Raw genomic sequence first — 15,857 nt, forward strand, 5'->3', positions numbered from 1 at the left:
CAGACATTTATAGAAAATCAGGGAGGGAAATGTAAAGAATAGAGGGAAAAATGGCTTGTTAGAGCCATCCACATCACATTACGTTTGGGCTTAAGGGTTAAGATTCTAATGTCCAGTATTGTTTTTTTCCTAACAGTTTTATTGAGATAATTTATATACCACACAATTTACCCATTTAAAGTATACATTTCAGTGGTTTTTAGTATATTCACAGGTTTGTACAACTGTCAACATAATCTAATTTAGAACACTTTCTTCATCTGTAAAAGAAACCCTATTCCCATTAGCTGTCACTTCCCATTCCATCCTTTCCCTACCCCAAGTCTTAAGCAACCACTGATCTACTTTCTGTCTCTATAGAGTTGCTTCTTCTGGACATTTCATTTAAATGGAATCATAAAATATATGGTCTTTTGTGACTGGCTTCTTTCACTTTGCATAATGTTTTCATTATGTTGTAGAATGTATCAGTACTTCATTCCTTTTTATTGCCGAATAATATTCCTTTTATGGCTGTATTAAATTTGATATATCCATAATCAGTTGATGGACTTCTTGGCTTGTGTGAATAACTGTGCTACAAACACTTGTGTCATGTTTTTGTACCGACGTTCATTTCTTTAGTAATGGAATTTTGGCGTCATAGGCTAACTCTATGTTTAATATTTTGAGGAACTGTCAAGCTATTTTCCATCAGCAATATATGTGGATTCTAATTTCTCCACATCCTCACCAATACTTAGTATTTATTGTCCATATTTTTGATTATAACCATCGTATTGATGTGAAGTGATATCTCACTGTACTTTTGATTTGTGTTTTCCTGATGACTTATGATCTTGAGTATCTTTTCGTGTGCCTATTGCCCATTTATATGTCTCTGATGGAGAAAATGTCTATTCAAATGTGGTGTCCATATTTTAATTGGGGTATTGTTTTTTTTATTATTGAGTTATAAGTGTTCTTTGTATATTCTGGATACATGTCCCTTATCAGATACATGATTTGCAAATATTTTTTCCCATTCTGTAGGTTGTCATTTCACTTTTTTTTTTAAAAATATTTTATTTATTTATTTGACAGAGAAAGAGAGCGAGAGAGGGAACACAAGCAAGGGGAGTGTGAGAGGGAGAAGCAGGCTTCTGGCCGAGCAGGGAGCCCCATGGGGGGCTCGATCCCAGGAACCTGGGATCATGACCTGAGCCGAAGGCAGACGCTTAACGGCCGAGCAGACGCTTAATGGCTGAGCCCCATCATTTCACTTTCTTAATGCTATCATTTGTACAAAATTTTTAATTTTGGTGTAGTTCGTTTATCTATTTTTTTTTGTTGCTTGTGCTTTTGATGTAGTATCTAATAAACCATTGCTTAATCTAAAGTCATCAATATTTTCTGCTATGTGTCCTTCTAAAAATTTAAAATTTTAGTTTTTACATTTAGGTCTATAATCTATTTTGAGCAAATTTTTATATGTGGTGAGGATGTGTTTTAACTTATTTCTTTTGCATGTGGATATCCACTTGTCCCAGTACTGTTTGTTGAAAAACTATTCTTTTTCCATTGAACTTTCTCAGCACTCTTGTTGAAAACCAGTTGACTGAGGGTTTATCTATGTCTTAATATTATCTTCTGAGATCCATGAACATGGGATGCCTTTTTGTTTATTTAGATCTTTTAAAATTTCTTTCAGCAGTGTTTTATAGTTTTCATTATATAGTCTTATGCTTCTTTTGTAATGTCCTGTTTTTATAATATTTGATTATATTGATCTACCAAATTATTTTAATAGTGTGCTGAACCAGCCTAGGATTTTATTGTACTCACATCGTTTTTACCTGTAATACTTTTTTTTTGTTGTTGTTGATTGTGTGTTTTATAGGAACCTGACTCTGAGGAATCTTCATCTATTATGATAGATAAGAAAGGGAGAGAAAATTTGATTTGGGGAGACCAGCAGGATCTCCTTTCTGAAGACAGGGACAAACCTTTCAACAAAGTTCAGGTAAAGCAGAGTGAAAGGAGATAGTATAATAGAAATTAAACTAAGTGTGATTTGGACTGGGGATGCCATATTGTTGTACTAGTTTGGGATTATAGATTTAGGTTCTGTTAAGTCGAGCAAAGATTATAATTTCTCATTTTATTCTAGTAATTTGTTTGACTACCATATCTTTATTTATTTTTCATTTATTTTTATTTTTGTAAAGATTTTATTTATTTCTTTGACAGAGGGAGAGAGAGCAAGCACAAGCAGGGGGAGTGGCAGAGGGAGAGGGAGAAGTAGGCTCCCCACTGAGCAGGGAGCCTGATGCGGGCCTCGATCCCAGGACCCTGGGATCATGACCTGAGCTGAAGGTAGATGTTTAACCCACTGAGCCACCCTGGCGCCCCTGACTACCATATCTTTTTGAGATTATTTTAGGAATCTTGTGGAAAACCTAGAGTGTTGCTACTACCTGGCATTCTATATTTGATGTTTATGTTCACTTTTAGAAAGTACAGTTCAAAAATCCATTATTTGCTGTGATGAAAGAGGAAGAGGAATTAGATCTTCAAGGCCTTCAGAATATTCTTCCAGAAGCCCAGAATTATCTTCCAGAAGCCCAAGGTGATTTGATAGAAGTCCAGAGTGTTGAGCTAGAAGCTGAGAGTGTTGAGCCAGAAGCCGAGAGTGTTGAGCCAAGGTTCAATACCCCGGCTATTGAGCTGGAAAGCCAAGCTGTTGAGCCCGAAGCCCAGGCCACTGAGCCTAAAGCCCAGGCTGTTAAGATAAAAACTCAGGGTATTATGCCAGAAGCCCAGATTGTTGAACTAGAAGATGGGAGTATTGTGTCTGAAGTCCAGGATTTGCTACCCAAAGCACAGTGTGTTCTTCTCAAAGACCAGAATATTCTACCCAGATGTCAGGACCAGGACTTTCTACTTAAAGACCAGGATTTTCCACCCAAAGACCAGAATATTCTACCCGAATGTCAGGACCAGCATTTTCTACCCAGAGACCAGCATGTTCTCCCTGAAGACCAGAATATGCAATCCAAATTTCAAGACCGGGATTTTCTACCGAAAGACCATCATCAGCGTTTTCTACCCAGAGATCAGGTAAAATAGAGTGGAAAGGAGATATAACAAGAAGAAATAGCTACTTAAATTTTGGAGTGGGATTTGCAAGGTCTAAATTGTGGCTGATTTGGAGAGTCATAGTGTTGGAAAAATAGTTTCTTCATTAATTCCTCAAAAGTCTGGCATTCTCATTAGATGTTAAAGTATTATCAGCAGCACATTACCCCTTACTGGACAATTTACTTTTTTTTTTTTTAAACTTTATTAGTAAAAATATTTCTGACAGCCATTATCTGCTTTGACAGCTGAAAGATAGAAAAAGGAGTGGCCCACAAGTGTGCAACAGTATCATTTACTACTCAGGTTCCAAGGCCAGCCCTCCACTAGAGATCAATTAGGCCGAAAATAAGAAAGAGATCAACAGGAAGTAAATTACATAGGGTTGTAACTGGGCTTATGTGGAATAGAATATAGTGTTTTCTTTTATTTCATATCATGTTCAGTTATACTCTGACCTCAGTTAATGCCAGAATTCTCACCACAGCCTAAAGTATTGGTTAACCTGTCTTTCTTAACTGAACAGTTGGTATTTTGTGTTTGTTCTTTCTTTAGGAAGCAAATTTGAAGCAGCCAGCATCAATTTTGATAGGCCCAAGAGGGAGACAGGTGTTTCCTCTGGATGTCCATCAGGATCTCCTACCCAGGCATCAAGATCAGACGTCCACCAGGGACAAGGTAGAACAGAAAAAGGAGAGACACCAGCAGAAACTGAATTGTTCAGGGTTTAGTTTGGAACTTGCAAAGGTTGTTCTCAGCTAGACTTCGGAAATGACGAAAAGTATGGCTTTCTGTTTTATTCCACATTTCACATTATCTTGAGTTAAAAAAATTACTGTAAGGCTCTCAATAAAGCCTATAGTATTATTACTATCATATTATTCCTACTGGACAATTTACAATTAGTGTTTTTGTTTTCTTTTAGAAAGTACGCTTCAAGGAGTCATATTCTGATATGTCAAGTGAGAAAGGGAGAGAAGACTCTTCTCTGGCAGGTTATCAGTATCTGCCTCCTAAACTCCAGGACCAGACCTTCATCAGAGATCAGGTAGAGCAGAATAGAAAGGAGATAAACGGGAGATAAAGTAACTGGACTTTATATATTCCCAGTAATTGGTAACGTGAAGTATAAAGACAGGTACAAAATTCCCTGGCCTGATGAACTGTATCAGTCAAACAGTTCTGTCATTTAGAAGGTTGCTAAATCACATTCATATTCTTTTTTTTTTTTTTTTTTTTTAAGATTTTATTTATTTATTCGACAGAGACAGAGACAGCCAGCGAGAGAAGGAACACAAGCAGGGGGAGTGGGAGAGGAAGAAGCAGGCTCATAGCGGAGGAGCCTGATGTGGGGCTCGATCTCATAACACCGGGATCACGCCCTGAGCCGAAGGCAGATGCTTAACTGCTGTGCCACCCAGGCGCCTCCACATTCATATTCTTATTGTAGAATCAAACTGTTTTAGTTTACTAAGATTATGCTACAACTTCTGCTGAAGCCCACAGTATTAGCCACAAACACACTGTCCCTGCATGAACAGTGTAGGAAGATGTGCCAGATCCTAAATTATTTAACATATGGGGAGTTGGTCAGACTACTCTGTCACAGATTAGGATTAAAAAATTAGGTCTACAGAGTTGAGCTCAAAGTGTTACATCCTTAAAAAAAATAGCATAAAATAAAAGTAGTATATCCTTGTTCAAGTTAAAATGTATCAGCATATCCTCACCTGGTACCATTTCCCTGGAGTTCTCATTGAAACCTACAATATTATGATTAGCGTGTTGCCCTGGTCAGACAGTTTGCTTTTTATTTTTATTCCTTTAGAACATGTTTCTCAAGCAACTGCCATCTTATATGAGAGCAGAAGGAATGAGCGATGAATTGCCTCTGGAGTATCATCAGTATGTTGAACCTAAAACCCAGAATAGAGCTTCCCCTAGGGAACAGGCAGAGCAGAATACAGGCTGAAGACTCTCCTTCCTAAAAGAGTAACAGAGATGAAATTACTTAGGATTTGGGTTGGAGCTTACCAAGCTAGTTCACATGTAGGCTACATAGAGTTAAAGCTTCTAGAGTGAGGCTAAGAGCATTACATTTGCAGTTATTTCAAAGTGTGCCAGACCTCAGGTCTGTCCAGGTGAGAAAGCATATCTCTGTCATTTGGGCTGACCGAGAGACAGGGTTTGTATGATAGTGATTGGTTAACAGTAGAGCGTTCTGCATAAACTCACATCCTGGAGCATATTTGACTTTCTTCATTTAGTTTTATAAATACAAGGGCTTCTCCTCTTGGCCAGCTGAAGCAGTACACCAAAAGCAGACATTCTGCTTTACCAGTGTGCAAACGAGTTATGAAGAAGGGTAAAACAAGCTGTTTGCCGCCTTAGAACTGCCTGAACTTTACCATTGCTAGTGTTTGTGCATGGAGTTATTGGGGACATCTAGTAGGAGTACTTTTGGAAATGACACCAGCTTGTTTCCTGGCTGTACTTTGGGAAAATGCTAGCAACATTATAAAAATATTACTTTGTTGCCTTACTTCTTCCAAACATGTTATTGAATGCAAAAAAAAAAAAAGAAAAAAGAAGTACCAGAATAATCTGGGATTTGCTTTAAAATAGTCCAGGAAAATGTGGGAAAAGAGACAGATGGAAAAAAATGTTGCTAATTATTGAAGTTGGGGGCTGGGTATCTTGGGATCCATTATACTATTTTCATTCCTACTTTGATTTATATTTGGGAATTTTGTGTTAACACATGCAGGCACGCATGCACACCAACTCTGTTGGGTTATCCTCCCCTAGTATCATTATTTTAAAGTTGTCACTGATGTCATTAGTCATTAGTTGTCACTAATCATTTCTGCTTAGACTGTTTTGTATTTTGTTGTTCCTTTAGAGCAAGTATATCAAGCAACCCTCATCTTGTGAGAAATGGGAGATCGAAAGAATGGCTTCTGGAGTGCCATCGGTATGTTTCACCCAGTGTTTAAGATCGTGCCTCTCTGGGGAATAAGTAGAGCAGAATACAGTGAGGAATAAGTAGCAGAGAATAAATTGCTTAGGTTTCGGCTCAAGTTTAACAGGGAAATATAGTAACTACTTAGGGGTTTAGTGTTAAGATTAGTAAATAGTGAGCAGAGCTATCCTGTCTTCTAGTTCTGCGATGTATCATACCATTCTGACCTGTTGAAACTGCTTCAGGCCTCTTCACTGAGGCTTTTACCATTGCCCTGGCATGATGCTTCTGCTTTGACAGCTGATGTTCAATGTTTACCTTGTCTTTTAGCACAGGAACTATGGGCAGGCCTTACATAATGTGACAGTTGAGAGATGGAGAAAGGAGTTATTTCCGGAGTGCCACGAATATGTTTTACATGATATGCAGGATCCAGGTTCAGCTGGAGAGCAGGTAGATCAGAGTGCAGTAAAAAGTAAACAGCAGAAAATAAATCAGAGTTTGATCTGGGCTTGCCAGAGCTATGCTTCCAACAACAGTGCTGCTCCTGCTGCTTCTGGTAGTGTTCTCTCTTACTAATACTATTGATAATATGAGTAACAGCTTGCATTTGTTAAGCACTTTCCATAACCAAACTAGTTCTAGAACTTTGTATCCATTGTCTCATTTCTCATTCTCACAATAATCTGGGGAGATAGATACTATGATTATCCTTGTTTTATAGATGAAGAGACTTATGATGGCTTTGTGGATACAGTGAAGATGCGTAATAGTGGCAAGGAGTGTCATGTCTACTTTGATGCCGTTATGTATCAGACTAATCTAAGAGACTTGTAGAGAGTATGTCAGGGCTATCACTGCAGCCTACAGTATTTTTACTAGCATTATGTCACTGCTCACATACTTTGGTGACTGCTTTCATATTTTTTTTAGAGCTTATACTTCAGGCAGCAGCCATCTGTTGGGACAGCTGAAAGATGGCAAGAGAATTTGCTTCTGGATGACCATCAGCATCTGCCAGCCAAGCCCCAGAGAGAGGCTTCCAGCAGAAGACAGGTAGAGTGTGAGTAATGGAATTTAGGTAGGACTGTAGGCACCTACAGAGCTGGGAGTGGGAAGGCTGAGCACAAAACAGATTCTTGTTTTATTTCATAGTGTGTAAAACTTATCCTGACCTAAGATTACTTTAGTTCTCTCACTGAAGCCTAGGGTATGGGAAAAACTATATTTTATATGTGTGCTCTTTTATAAGAGGTGTATTTCTTTTCTTTTTTTTTTTAAAGATTTTATTTATTTATTTGACAGAGATAGAGACAGCCAGCGAGAGAGGGAACACAAGCAGGGGGAGTGGGAGAGGAAGAAGCAGGCTCATAGCAGAAGAGCCTGATGTGGGGCTCGATCCCACAATGCCGGGATCACGCACTGAGCCGAAGGCAGATGCTTAACCGCTGTGCCACCCAGGCGCCCCATAAGAGGTGTATTTCTGATGGCCACTGTCTTTTATGGCATGCGAGGGGAAGAAATGAGTGGTTTCTCAGGGAGAGGGGTCAGGACGATCTTCCACCCAATGGCCAGGCCTAGATCTCCATCAGTAAGCTGGTAGAGCATGAGATGGGATCACCAAGAAATAAACTGTTCAGAGTGTAGGCTGGAGCTTATTAGGGTTATATTGCCTAAGCTTCGATGTACTGAGTTAAGATCTATAGTTTTTCAAGAAAAGGTTACAATAATTTGGCCTCCAAAGATTCCTTCATGGGTTAACTGAAGTCTAGTTTATTCCCACTAGAACTTATCACTGTCTAGATAATTTCTATCTTGTGATTTTTATGTTATTTTAACAACAGAGCCTTCAGGCAACCAGTATTGTTAGGATATATAAAAGAGATAAAGAGACATTTCCTCTTGGCCCTTTTAAGAGAGCAGAAGAAAAGGAGCATAAAGACAGAAAGTAAGATTTGGGCTGAGGTTTTCAGGACCACACTGTAGCTCTTTTGTAATTTTTAGTTTGTCTCTATGAGGTTGGCCTAAAGGGACGCTGTCATGTTTTATTCTACGTTGTCACTTACATATCCTGAAGTATGCTGGGCTCTTTCCTACCTCAGGTCTGTTGCATATGTTTTCTCCTTTACCTGGATATCCTTCTCTGTTTTTCTTCACAAAGCTGGTCCCTTCTCATCCTTCAGGTTTCAGCTTAAATGTTACCTCCTTGGAAAAGACTGTCCTGACCACCTTATCAAAAATAGGTCTCCTCTCTTCTGTTTTCTCTATTCTTGCATTCTTTTTCCTTCTCAGTACACAAAACAATTCGTAATAATTTACTTATTTAACATGTTTTCCACTGGTCTGTAAGCTTTGTGAGGAGAGGTCCCATACCTGATGTGTTTACCAGCATATGGACAGCCTGTCTAGTACAGTGCCTGGTACCTGATAGTCTCTTGCTAAATATGTTTTGAATTAGTCAAGCAATCAAACATTTACTGAACACCTTGTTAGGTGTTAGCCATTGTTTAGGTGCAAAATATCAAAGATACAGTTGTGAATCAGACACAGAACTCAAATTTCAGACAGTCTAAAGAAGAGAGACTGACGCATAAGCAGATAATTATGAAGCAACATAATTAATGGTAGAGGGTGCATAAGGCATTAACTGAGCACAGAAGAGGCAGAGCTAACTGTTTGATGGAGGGTGCTGTCTTGGTTGTCAGAACCTCTTCTTCTTATCCTTCTGCCAAACAAGCCCTGGTCCCCTGGATCAGTCCTTTCTCCTTTTAGGCTCCTGAAATAATCCAGCCTTATTGGAAAAAACACTTTAATAGTGTAGATTTAGGTCACAGTCATACTTAGGGTTTATAGTCACAGCTGCTCAGTCCCCCGTGCTGCTTAGGATTTTTCTTGCTTGCCCTTTGTCAGCTCCCTCTCCTGTGGCCCACACTAATAATAGTAAACCTTAAATACTTTGTAAAGTTCTTGCTACATCCCCATACTCTCACACTTTCATGAAGAAAAGAGAAGCCATCGTGCAATAACTCCCTCAGCCATTTGTTTTTTTGGCATTCTTACCTATTCCTACTATGTCAGAAGAAGAGTTATCTGTCTTTGGACTGTATTCTGGATTCTCTTGCCATCCTTTCTTCTGGGTCCAGGTTTGAATATTATATTGTGAGACTCTGGCTTCTATTGAAATCCTCTGAAGCATGTTGCATCTTTTGTTTGTTTGTTCTAACAGGCCATCAACCTGGTTAAGTTTATAAGTTCTTTCTCACCTTCTGTGAACAGTGGCTTGAACGTTAATTCAATTTTCAAAGCCTTCATTATACTCTTTTAGGTCCATTCCATGCATGCACAACTCAGGGGTGATTTTGGGATATATGTCAATTCATACACAGATTTAAGGAATCCACTTTTCTAGCTCATTCCTTCTAAGGATACCCAACCCCTACACTCTCCAGATACCACAGGCCACATTTCCTGGAATCTTTAGTTAGAATCAGTGAGACAGACAGGTCCATAGTGAGCTTACTCCTTGCCCAGTGTTGAAAGTCTGGTTTTTCTTACTTTTTTTGAAAGCAGAAAATGTTTTCATTTTTATTGTAGCAAAAGTAAACACAAATAAAAAGAAAAAATAACCCAAAATTCCAGGAATAACTACCATCGGTCTCTGCTATGTATCATTTTCAGATTTTATCTATAACAAATAAATAATTTTTAAAATAATGAGGTATACAGTCAATTCTCGTTATTCACAGTAGTTATATAAAGTTGCCACAAACTTTGAGTTGGTGAATACTAAACCATTGTTCCTAGGGGAGATACAGAGTTAAGTTTTTGTGAGCCTCTGATCACAATGTTTTGGTCACTGTTCTATACGTGACTGTTTTATGTGAATTTCTGTTTAAAGACACCTTATTTAATACATAATGTTGATTTATTAACATGGACTCAGAGCCAGTAACACTATAGCTTATTCCTGAATGAGCTTATCACATACGTGTATTTTCTCCATAAGGCACATCAAGCCTTCTTATGCTTAGGAATACTAGATAGTATTTCACAGCACTGTGCTTGGGAGCCATTTTATTTTATTTTATTCTGTTTTTTATTTATTTAAAAAAGATTATTTTCGAGAGAGAGAGAGAGTAAGAGAGCGAGCCAGGGAAAGGGCAGAGGGAGAGGGAGAGGAATTTTCAAGCAGACTCCCCCTGAGCTCAGAGCCCGACGAGATCTGGGGCTCGATCCCAGGACCCTGAGATCATGTCCTGAGCCAAAATCAAGAGTTAGACGCTCAACCGACTGAGCCACCCAGGTGCTCTGGGAGCCATTTTAAATAGTGAAATCACCAATAAAAAGCACAAAAATGCAAAAACTGTGGCACTAAATAGACCTTGAAAAGAATACTTGTTTACAGTTTGAAGGCTGAAACAAAAAGAGCAGAGCATCACTCAGCTGGCAACATGCATATCTGGTGACTCAAATTTGTCACAGTTCTACGCATGTCTGCAAAGGTCCATAAAAGCATCACAAGTGTTAATTTTGGGATTACAAATAAATTTCTGTGAATAGGCAAATTCACAGATAAGGAGTATGGAATATTGAGGATTGACTGTAATTTATATACCATATAATTAACTTATTTAAAGTATACAGTGCAGTGTTTATTCAAAGGGTTGTGTAAAGTTTGCCACAATAAATTTTAGAACATTTTGGTCATACCGCAAAAGCCCTTACCCGTTAGCTGCCAATTCCTTTTTCCTCCACACCACCCCCCCCCAATCCTAGGCAACGAGTAACCAGTTTCTCTGTCTATAGATTTGCCTGTTCTGGACATTTCATATAAATGGGAATCATGGAATATGTGGCCTTTTGTGACTGGCTTTTTTCATTTAGCATAATGTCTTCAAAGTTTGTTGACCTTGTAGTGTATAGCAGTGCTTTTATTCGTATCATTAAATAACATTCCATTTTATGCATATAGCACATTTATCCATTCATCAGTTGATGGACGTTTGGATCATTTCTACTTCTTGGCTATTATGAATAATGTTGCTATGAATATTTGCATACAAGTTTTTCTCTGGATATGTGTTTTCATTTCTCTTGAGTATACCAAGGAGTGGAATTGCTGGGAATATGGTGACTCTATACTTAACCTTTTGAGGAACTGCCAAACTGTTTTCCAAAGCGGCCACATATCTTTCATTCCTTCCAATAGTGTCTGAGGGTTCTAATTTCTTCACATCCTCACTAGCACTAAATGTCTTTTTAATTATAGCTATATTAATGGGTGTGAAGTGGTATCTCATTGTGGTTTTGATTTATATTTTCCTGATGGTTAATGGTAAGCATCTTTTCATGTGCTCATTGGCTATTTGTATTCTTTGGAAAACTGCTTATTAGAATATCTGCCCAATTTGTAATTGAGTTATTTGTCTTTTGATTATTGAGTTTGCAAATTCTTTTTTTTTTTTTTTTTAAGATTTTCTTTATTTATTCGACAGAGATAGAGACAGCCAGCGAGAGAGGGAACACAAGCAGGGGGAGTGGGAGAGGAAGAAGCAGGCTCATAGCGGAAGAGCCTGATGTGGGGCTCGATCCCAGATCGCCGGGATCACGCCCTGAGCTGAAGGCAGACGCCCAACCGCTGTACCACCCAGGCGCCCCTGAGTTTGCGAATTCTTAATATAGTCTTCATAAAAGTCCCTTATTAGTTACATGATTTACAAATGTTTTCTCTCATTTTGTAGACTGTCTTTTTGTTTTCTTGATGGTTTCCTTTGTACCACAAAAGTTTTTAGCTTTGAAGAAGTCTAAGGTAGTTATTTTTTCTTTTGTGGATTGTGCTTTTGGTGTCATATCTAAGAAACCACCAGAAGGGGGAATGAAGCATGAGAGACTATGGACTATGAGAAACAAACTGAGGGCTTCAGAGGGGAGGGGGGTGGGGGAATGGGATAGACTGGTGATGGGTAGTAAGGAGGGCACGTATTGCATGGTGCACTGGGTGTTATATGCAACTAATGAATCATCGAACTTTACATCAGAAACCAGGGATGTACTGTATGGTGACTAACATAATATAATAAAAAAACATTAAAAAAAAAAAAGAAACCACCTATCCCAGGATCATGAAGATTCACTCTTACGTGTTCCTCTAAGAATTTTATATCTCTTGCATTTAGGTCTGTGATCCATTTTGAGTTAATTTTTATATGTGGTATTAAGGTAGGAATCAAACTTCATTCTTTTGCATGTGGATATCCAGTGGTCCTAACATCATTTGTTGAAATGACTCTTCTTACCCATTGAGCATTCTTGCCAAAAATCAGTTGATTGTAAATATAATGGTTTGTTTCTGAACTGTCAGTTCTGTTCCATCGATCTATAAGCCTATTCTTTTTTTTTAAGTCTGTTCTTTTTTTAATAATATTTTTTTATTATGTTAGTCACCATACAGTACATCCCTAGTTTTTGATGTAAAGTTCCATGATTCATTACTTGCGTATAACACCCAGTGCACCATGCAATACGTGCCCTCCTTTAAGTCTGTTCTTATGCCAGTACCACACTATCTTGATTACTGTAGCTTTGTAATAAGTTTGGAAATTGAGAAGAGTGATTCCTCCAACTATGTTCTTCTGTTTCAAAACCATCTTAGCTGTTCTGGGTCCCTTGCATTTGAATTGAATGATCACCCTGTCAACTTCTACAAAGAAGTCATCTGAAATTTTGATGGAGGTTGCATTAAATCTGTTGATCAATTTGGAGAGTACTGCCATCTTATCAATTAAGTCTTCCAATCCATGAAATGGAGATGTCTTTTCATTCATTTAGACCTTCTTTAATTTCTTCCAACAAAGTTTTGTAGGTTTCAGAGGATAAAATTTACACTTTGTTAATTTTAAGTAATTTTTATGGTATTTTAAATGGATTTTTCCATTAATTTCATTTTCAGACTGTTCATTACAAGTATAAAGAAATACAATTGATTTTTGTATACTGATCTTATATCCTGCAACTTTGCTAAAAGATATGTAACTTTTAAGCTAGAAAAAAGTAATACTAAGCTTTCATTCTAAAAGTTAGAGATCGTAATTTGACCCATAACAAAGTAGGTATATCAAGGTATGTCATAAGGCTTTTCTAGTAATATGGGGGGAAATTAGCTCCAGTTTCCTTCCTTCCATGTCAGTTGATGTTATGATATTTTTGGGTTCTTATTTGGGCTCACACCCACCAAAAGAGTTGTATAAATTGAAAATGATTACAGATTTGAGATAATAAGGGATCTGGCTTTATATCCTGGATTCAGTCCTAAGCATACTCAGAGTGATTTCAAGTGACCACTTTAGAACTTCCATTCTGAACATTTTGATTTATTAATTCATCCGTGTTTTTGACTTGAGTCATTTTCTTTGGTTTATTATTTTTTGTTTAGTTTATTCCTTCTGAATCTGCTTCTTTTGTTCTTTTTAAGTTTATTTTATTTTATTGATTTTTTATTTGTTTGTTTTTATCCAGTTGAGGTTAAGGCTGCAGGAGAAAAGAAACAATAGATGAAAATATCAAAAGCACATACAGGGCTAGCTTTTGGCAATTTTGTCACTTTGTGTGACTGGACTTCTAACAGGTTTATGATGCTTATCAATCAAGATTGAACACTGAATTCCAAACTCCACTGATGCTTCAGTCTGGAGTAGATCAGGAAGAAGACAAAAAAGAGGTATGTAATGATAATTGCTTTTGGACAACAGTGTTTCTACTATAATAGCGTATGTGAAATTGGGAACGATTTACTGTGTTCTTACACAGTAAGAGCCAATACTACAAATTCCATGGATAAAGGCAGAGAAGTTACTTGAGTCATTATAATGTGTTGAACTTTTCTCCCAAGCTTCTAAGATTTAGGATACCTTGATGGGAAATCAGAGATCTGATCCTGGTGAATTTTTCCCATTAGTGGGTATTTGTCACAATAACTTAAAGGAAGGGTTTTAACTTAGGACTTCTTTTTTTCCCTTCTCAATCTCAAGTTGGTTTAAACCAACAGTTTTTAACATTGCCCATGTGCCAGAATCAGATGTAGGGCTTTTTTCAAAATACAAATGCCTGGACCCAAACAGATATACTGATCAGTATATGAAAAGGTAGGTTTGGGGCATCTGTGTTTTTAAAAAAGCGCCACTGATGCTTGTGATGGCCTCAATATTAAGGACCAGCTATTAGAATTTTAATAATTTTTACCGAAAGGACATAAGCTACTCAAAGGGCAAAAACATGTCTATGTGTACACTAGTGCCCTTTAAGGAGCTTATATAAATAAAATAATTCTTTAAGGAGAATATATAAACCCAGAGACTATGTAACCCACAGGGCAATAGCACTTGCTTTTATTATACTTGTTCCCTTTTTGCGAGGGGAGAGGGGGACAGAGGGAGAAGGAGAGAGAGAATCCCAAGCAGGCTCATGCCCAGCATGAGCCCAACATGGCCCTCGATCTTACAACCCTGAGATCATGACGTGAGCTGAAATTGAGTTGGACGCTTAACCGCCTGAGCCACTCAGGCGCCCCTATACTTGTTCCCTTTGAAAGTATTGTGCTCAGATATTCCTCAGTCCTTCTTCCCTCTTTCTTACCATATGAGGCTAGGCTTAGAGTATACTTTTGTGATGTGGTTTTAATTTTGAAAATTTAAAGTGACTATTGTTCTTTTATAAAATACCTCTCACATTCTTTCTTTGGCCCTGCTTCTATGGTACTTGTTACTTAGGAACACAGAGTAAATGTAGTATTATATTTTATCATATCAAATATAGTCATTTCATCAAGTGCTGTTGACAAAGGGTTATACTAAGGGCAAACTAAATTAGTACTTCTTTCTCTTATTTGCCTGTAATATCTAAGAGCCATGTGCTTGAGAATGAGAAGCTCTTGCTGTTTGTGATATTATCCTAGGTCACCCTAAAATAGAAGGAAATTAAGGACTTAATTCCATGTGACTTTTGTATCATCTGGCATATCTATAGCACAAGGATATTTTCCTTCTTTGGAAAGTCCTCTGAGAGCAGAATCTTAACAATTTTAACTTCTTTCCTTTAGCGTCAAAAACAATACCTGAGATATAGACGGCTTTTCATGGATATTGAAAGAGAACAAGTAAAAGAACAACAAAGGCAAAAAGAACATCAGAAGAAAGTTGAAAAGTAAGTTCTTTGATCCATTACAAGTTAAGATGATTTTGAAAGCTAAGTTTTAGAAATAATCAGGCAGTGGTTTTGCCTTCTGATCCATAGTGGAAACAACCGTTTTTTATCTGGATAGAAGTATGAAAGGTAGTTAAGAGCTATGTTTTTTTAATAGACTTTTTTTTTTTTGAACAGTTGTAGGATTACAGCAAAATGAAGCAGAAAGTACAGAGTTTTATTGACCCCCTTGTGGTATACATGGACTGCCTCCTCCACACTCAACATCCTGCATCACAGTAGTATAGTTATTACATCTGATGAACTTCCATTCACACAGTATAATCCGTATTTTACTTTGGGATGCACTCTTGGTGTTATATATTCTTGTAGATTTTGACAAATGGATAATGGCTTGTATCCACATAATATAATATCATACAGAATAGTTTTACTGCCCTAAAAATGCTTCATGCTCTACCTATTCATCTTTCTCTCCTCCCAGCCCATGGCAGCTATTGATCTTTTTATTGTCTCCATTGTTTTGCCATTTCCAGAATGTCATATAGTTGGTATACAATATGTAGCCTTCTCAAATTGT

General features: G+C 37.7%; 1 protein-coding gene across 15 annotated transcripts in view; it reads left to right on the forward strand.

Moving 5' to 3' along the window:
- Positions 1-15,857, forward strand: part of CCDC15 (coiled-coil domain containing 15) — an 84,491-nt gene that overhangs the window by 16,125 nt on the left and 52,509 nt on the right. For 9 of the 15 annotated variants that reach the window (XM_057316646.1, XM_057316649.1, XM_057316647.1 and 6 more), the window contains exons 6-13: positions 1,880-2,002; positions 2,494-3,099; positions 3,673-3,795; positions 4,043-4,165; positions 6,020-6,091; positions 7,013-7,135; positions 13,704-13,796; positions 15,174-15,277. In XM_057316646.1, the coding sequence (XP_057172629.1) occupies positions 1,880-2,002; positions 2,494-3,099; positions 3,673-3,795; positions 4,043-4,165; positions 6,020-6,091; positions 7,013-7,135; positions 13,704-13,796; positions 15,174-15,277 (1,367 nt within the window). The remainder of the gene's footprint in view (positions 1-1,879; positions 2,003-2,493; positions 3,100-3,672; positions 3,796-4,042; positions 4,166-6,019; positions 6,092-7,012; positions 7,136-13,703; positions 13,797-15,173; positions 15,278-15,857) is intronic. The other 6 variants (XM_057316650.1, XM_057316652.1, XM_057316651.1 and 3 more) reach the window with 3 other exon arrangements.

This window comes from Ursus arctos, unplaced genomic scaffold, assembly GCF_023065955.2.
Source record: "Ursus arctos isolate Adak ecotype North America unplaced genomic scaffold, UrsArc2.0 scaffold_22, whole genome shotgun sequence".
NCBI lineage: Eukaryota > Metazoa > Chordata > Mammalia > Carnivora > Ursidae > Ursus > Ursus arctos.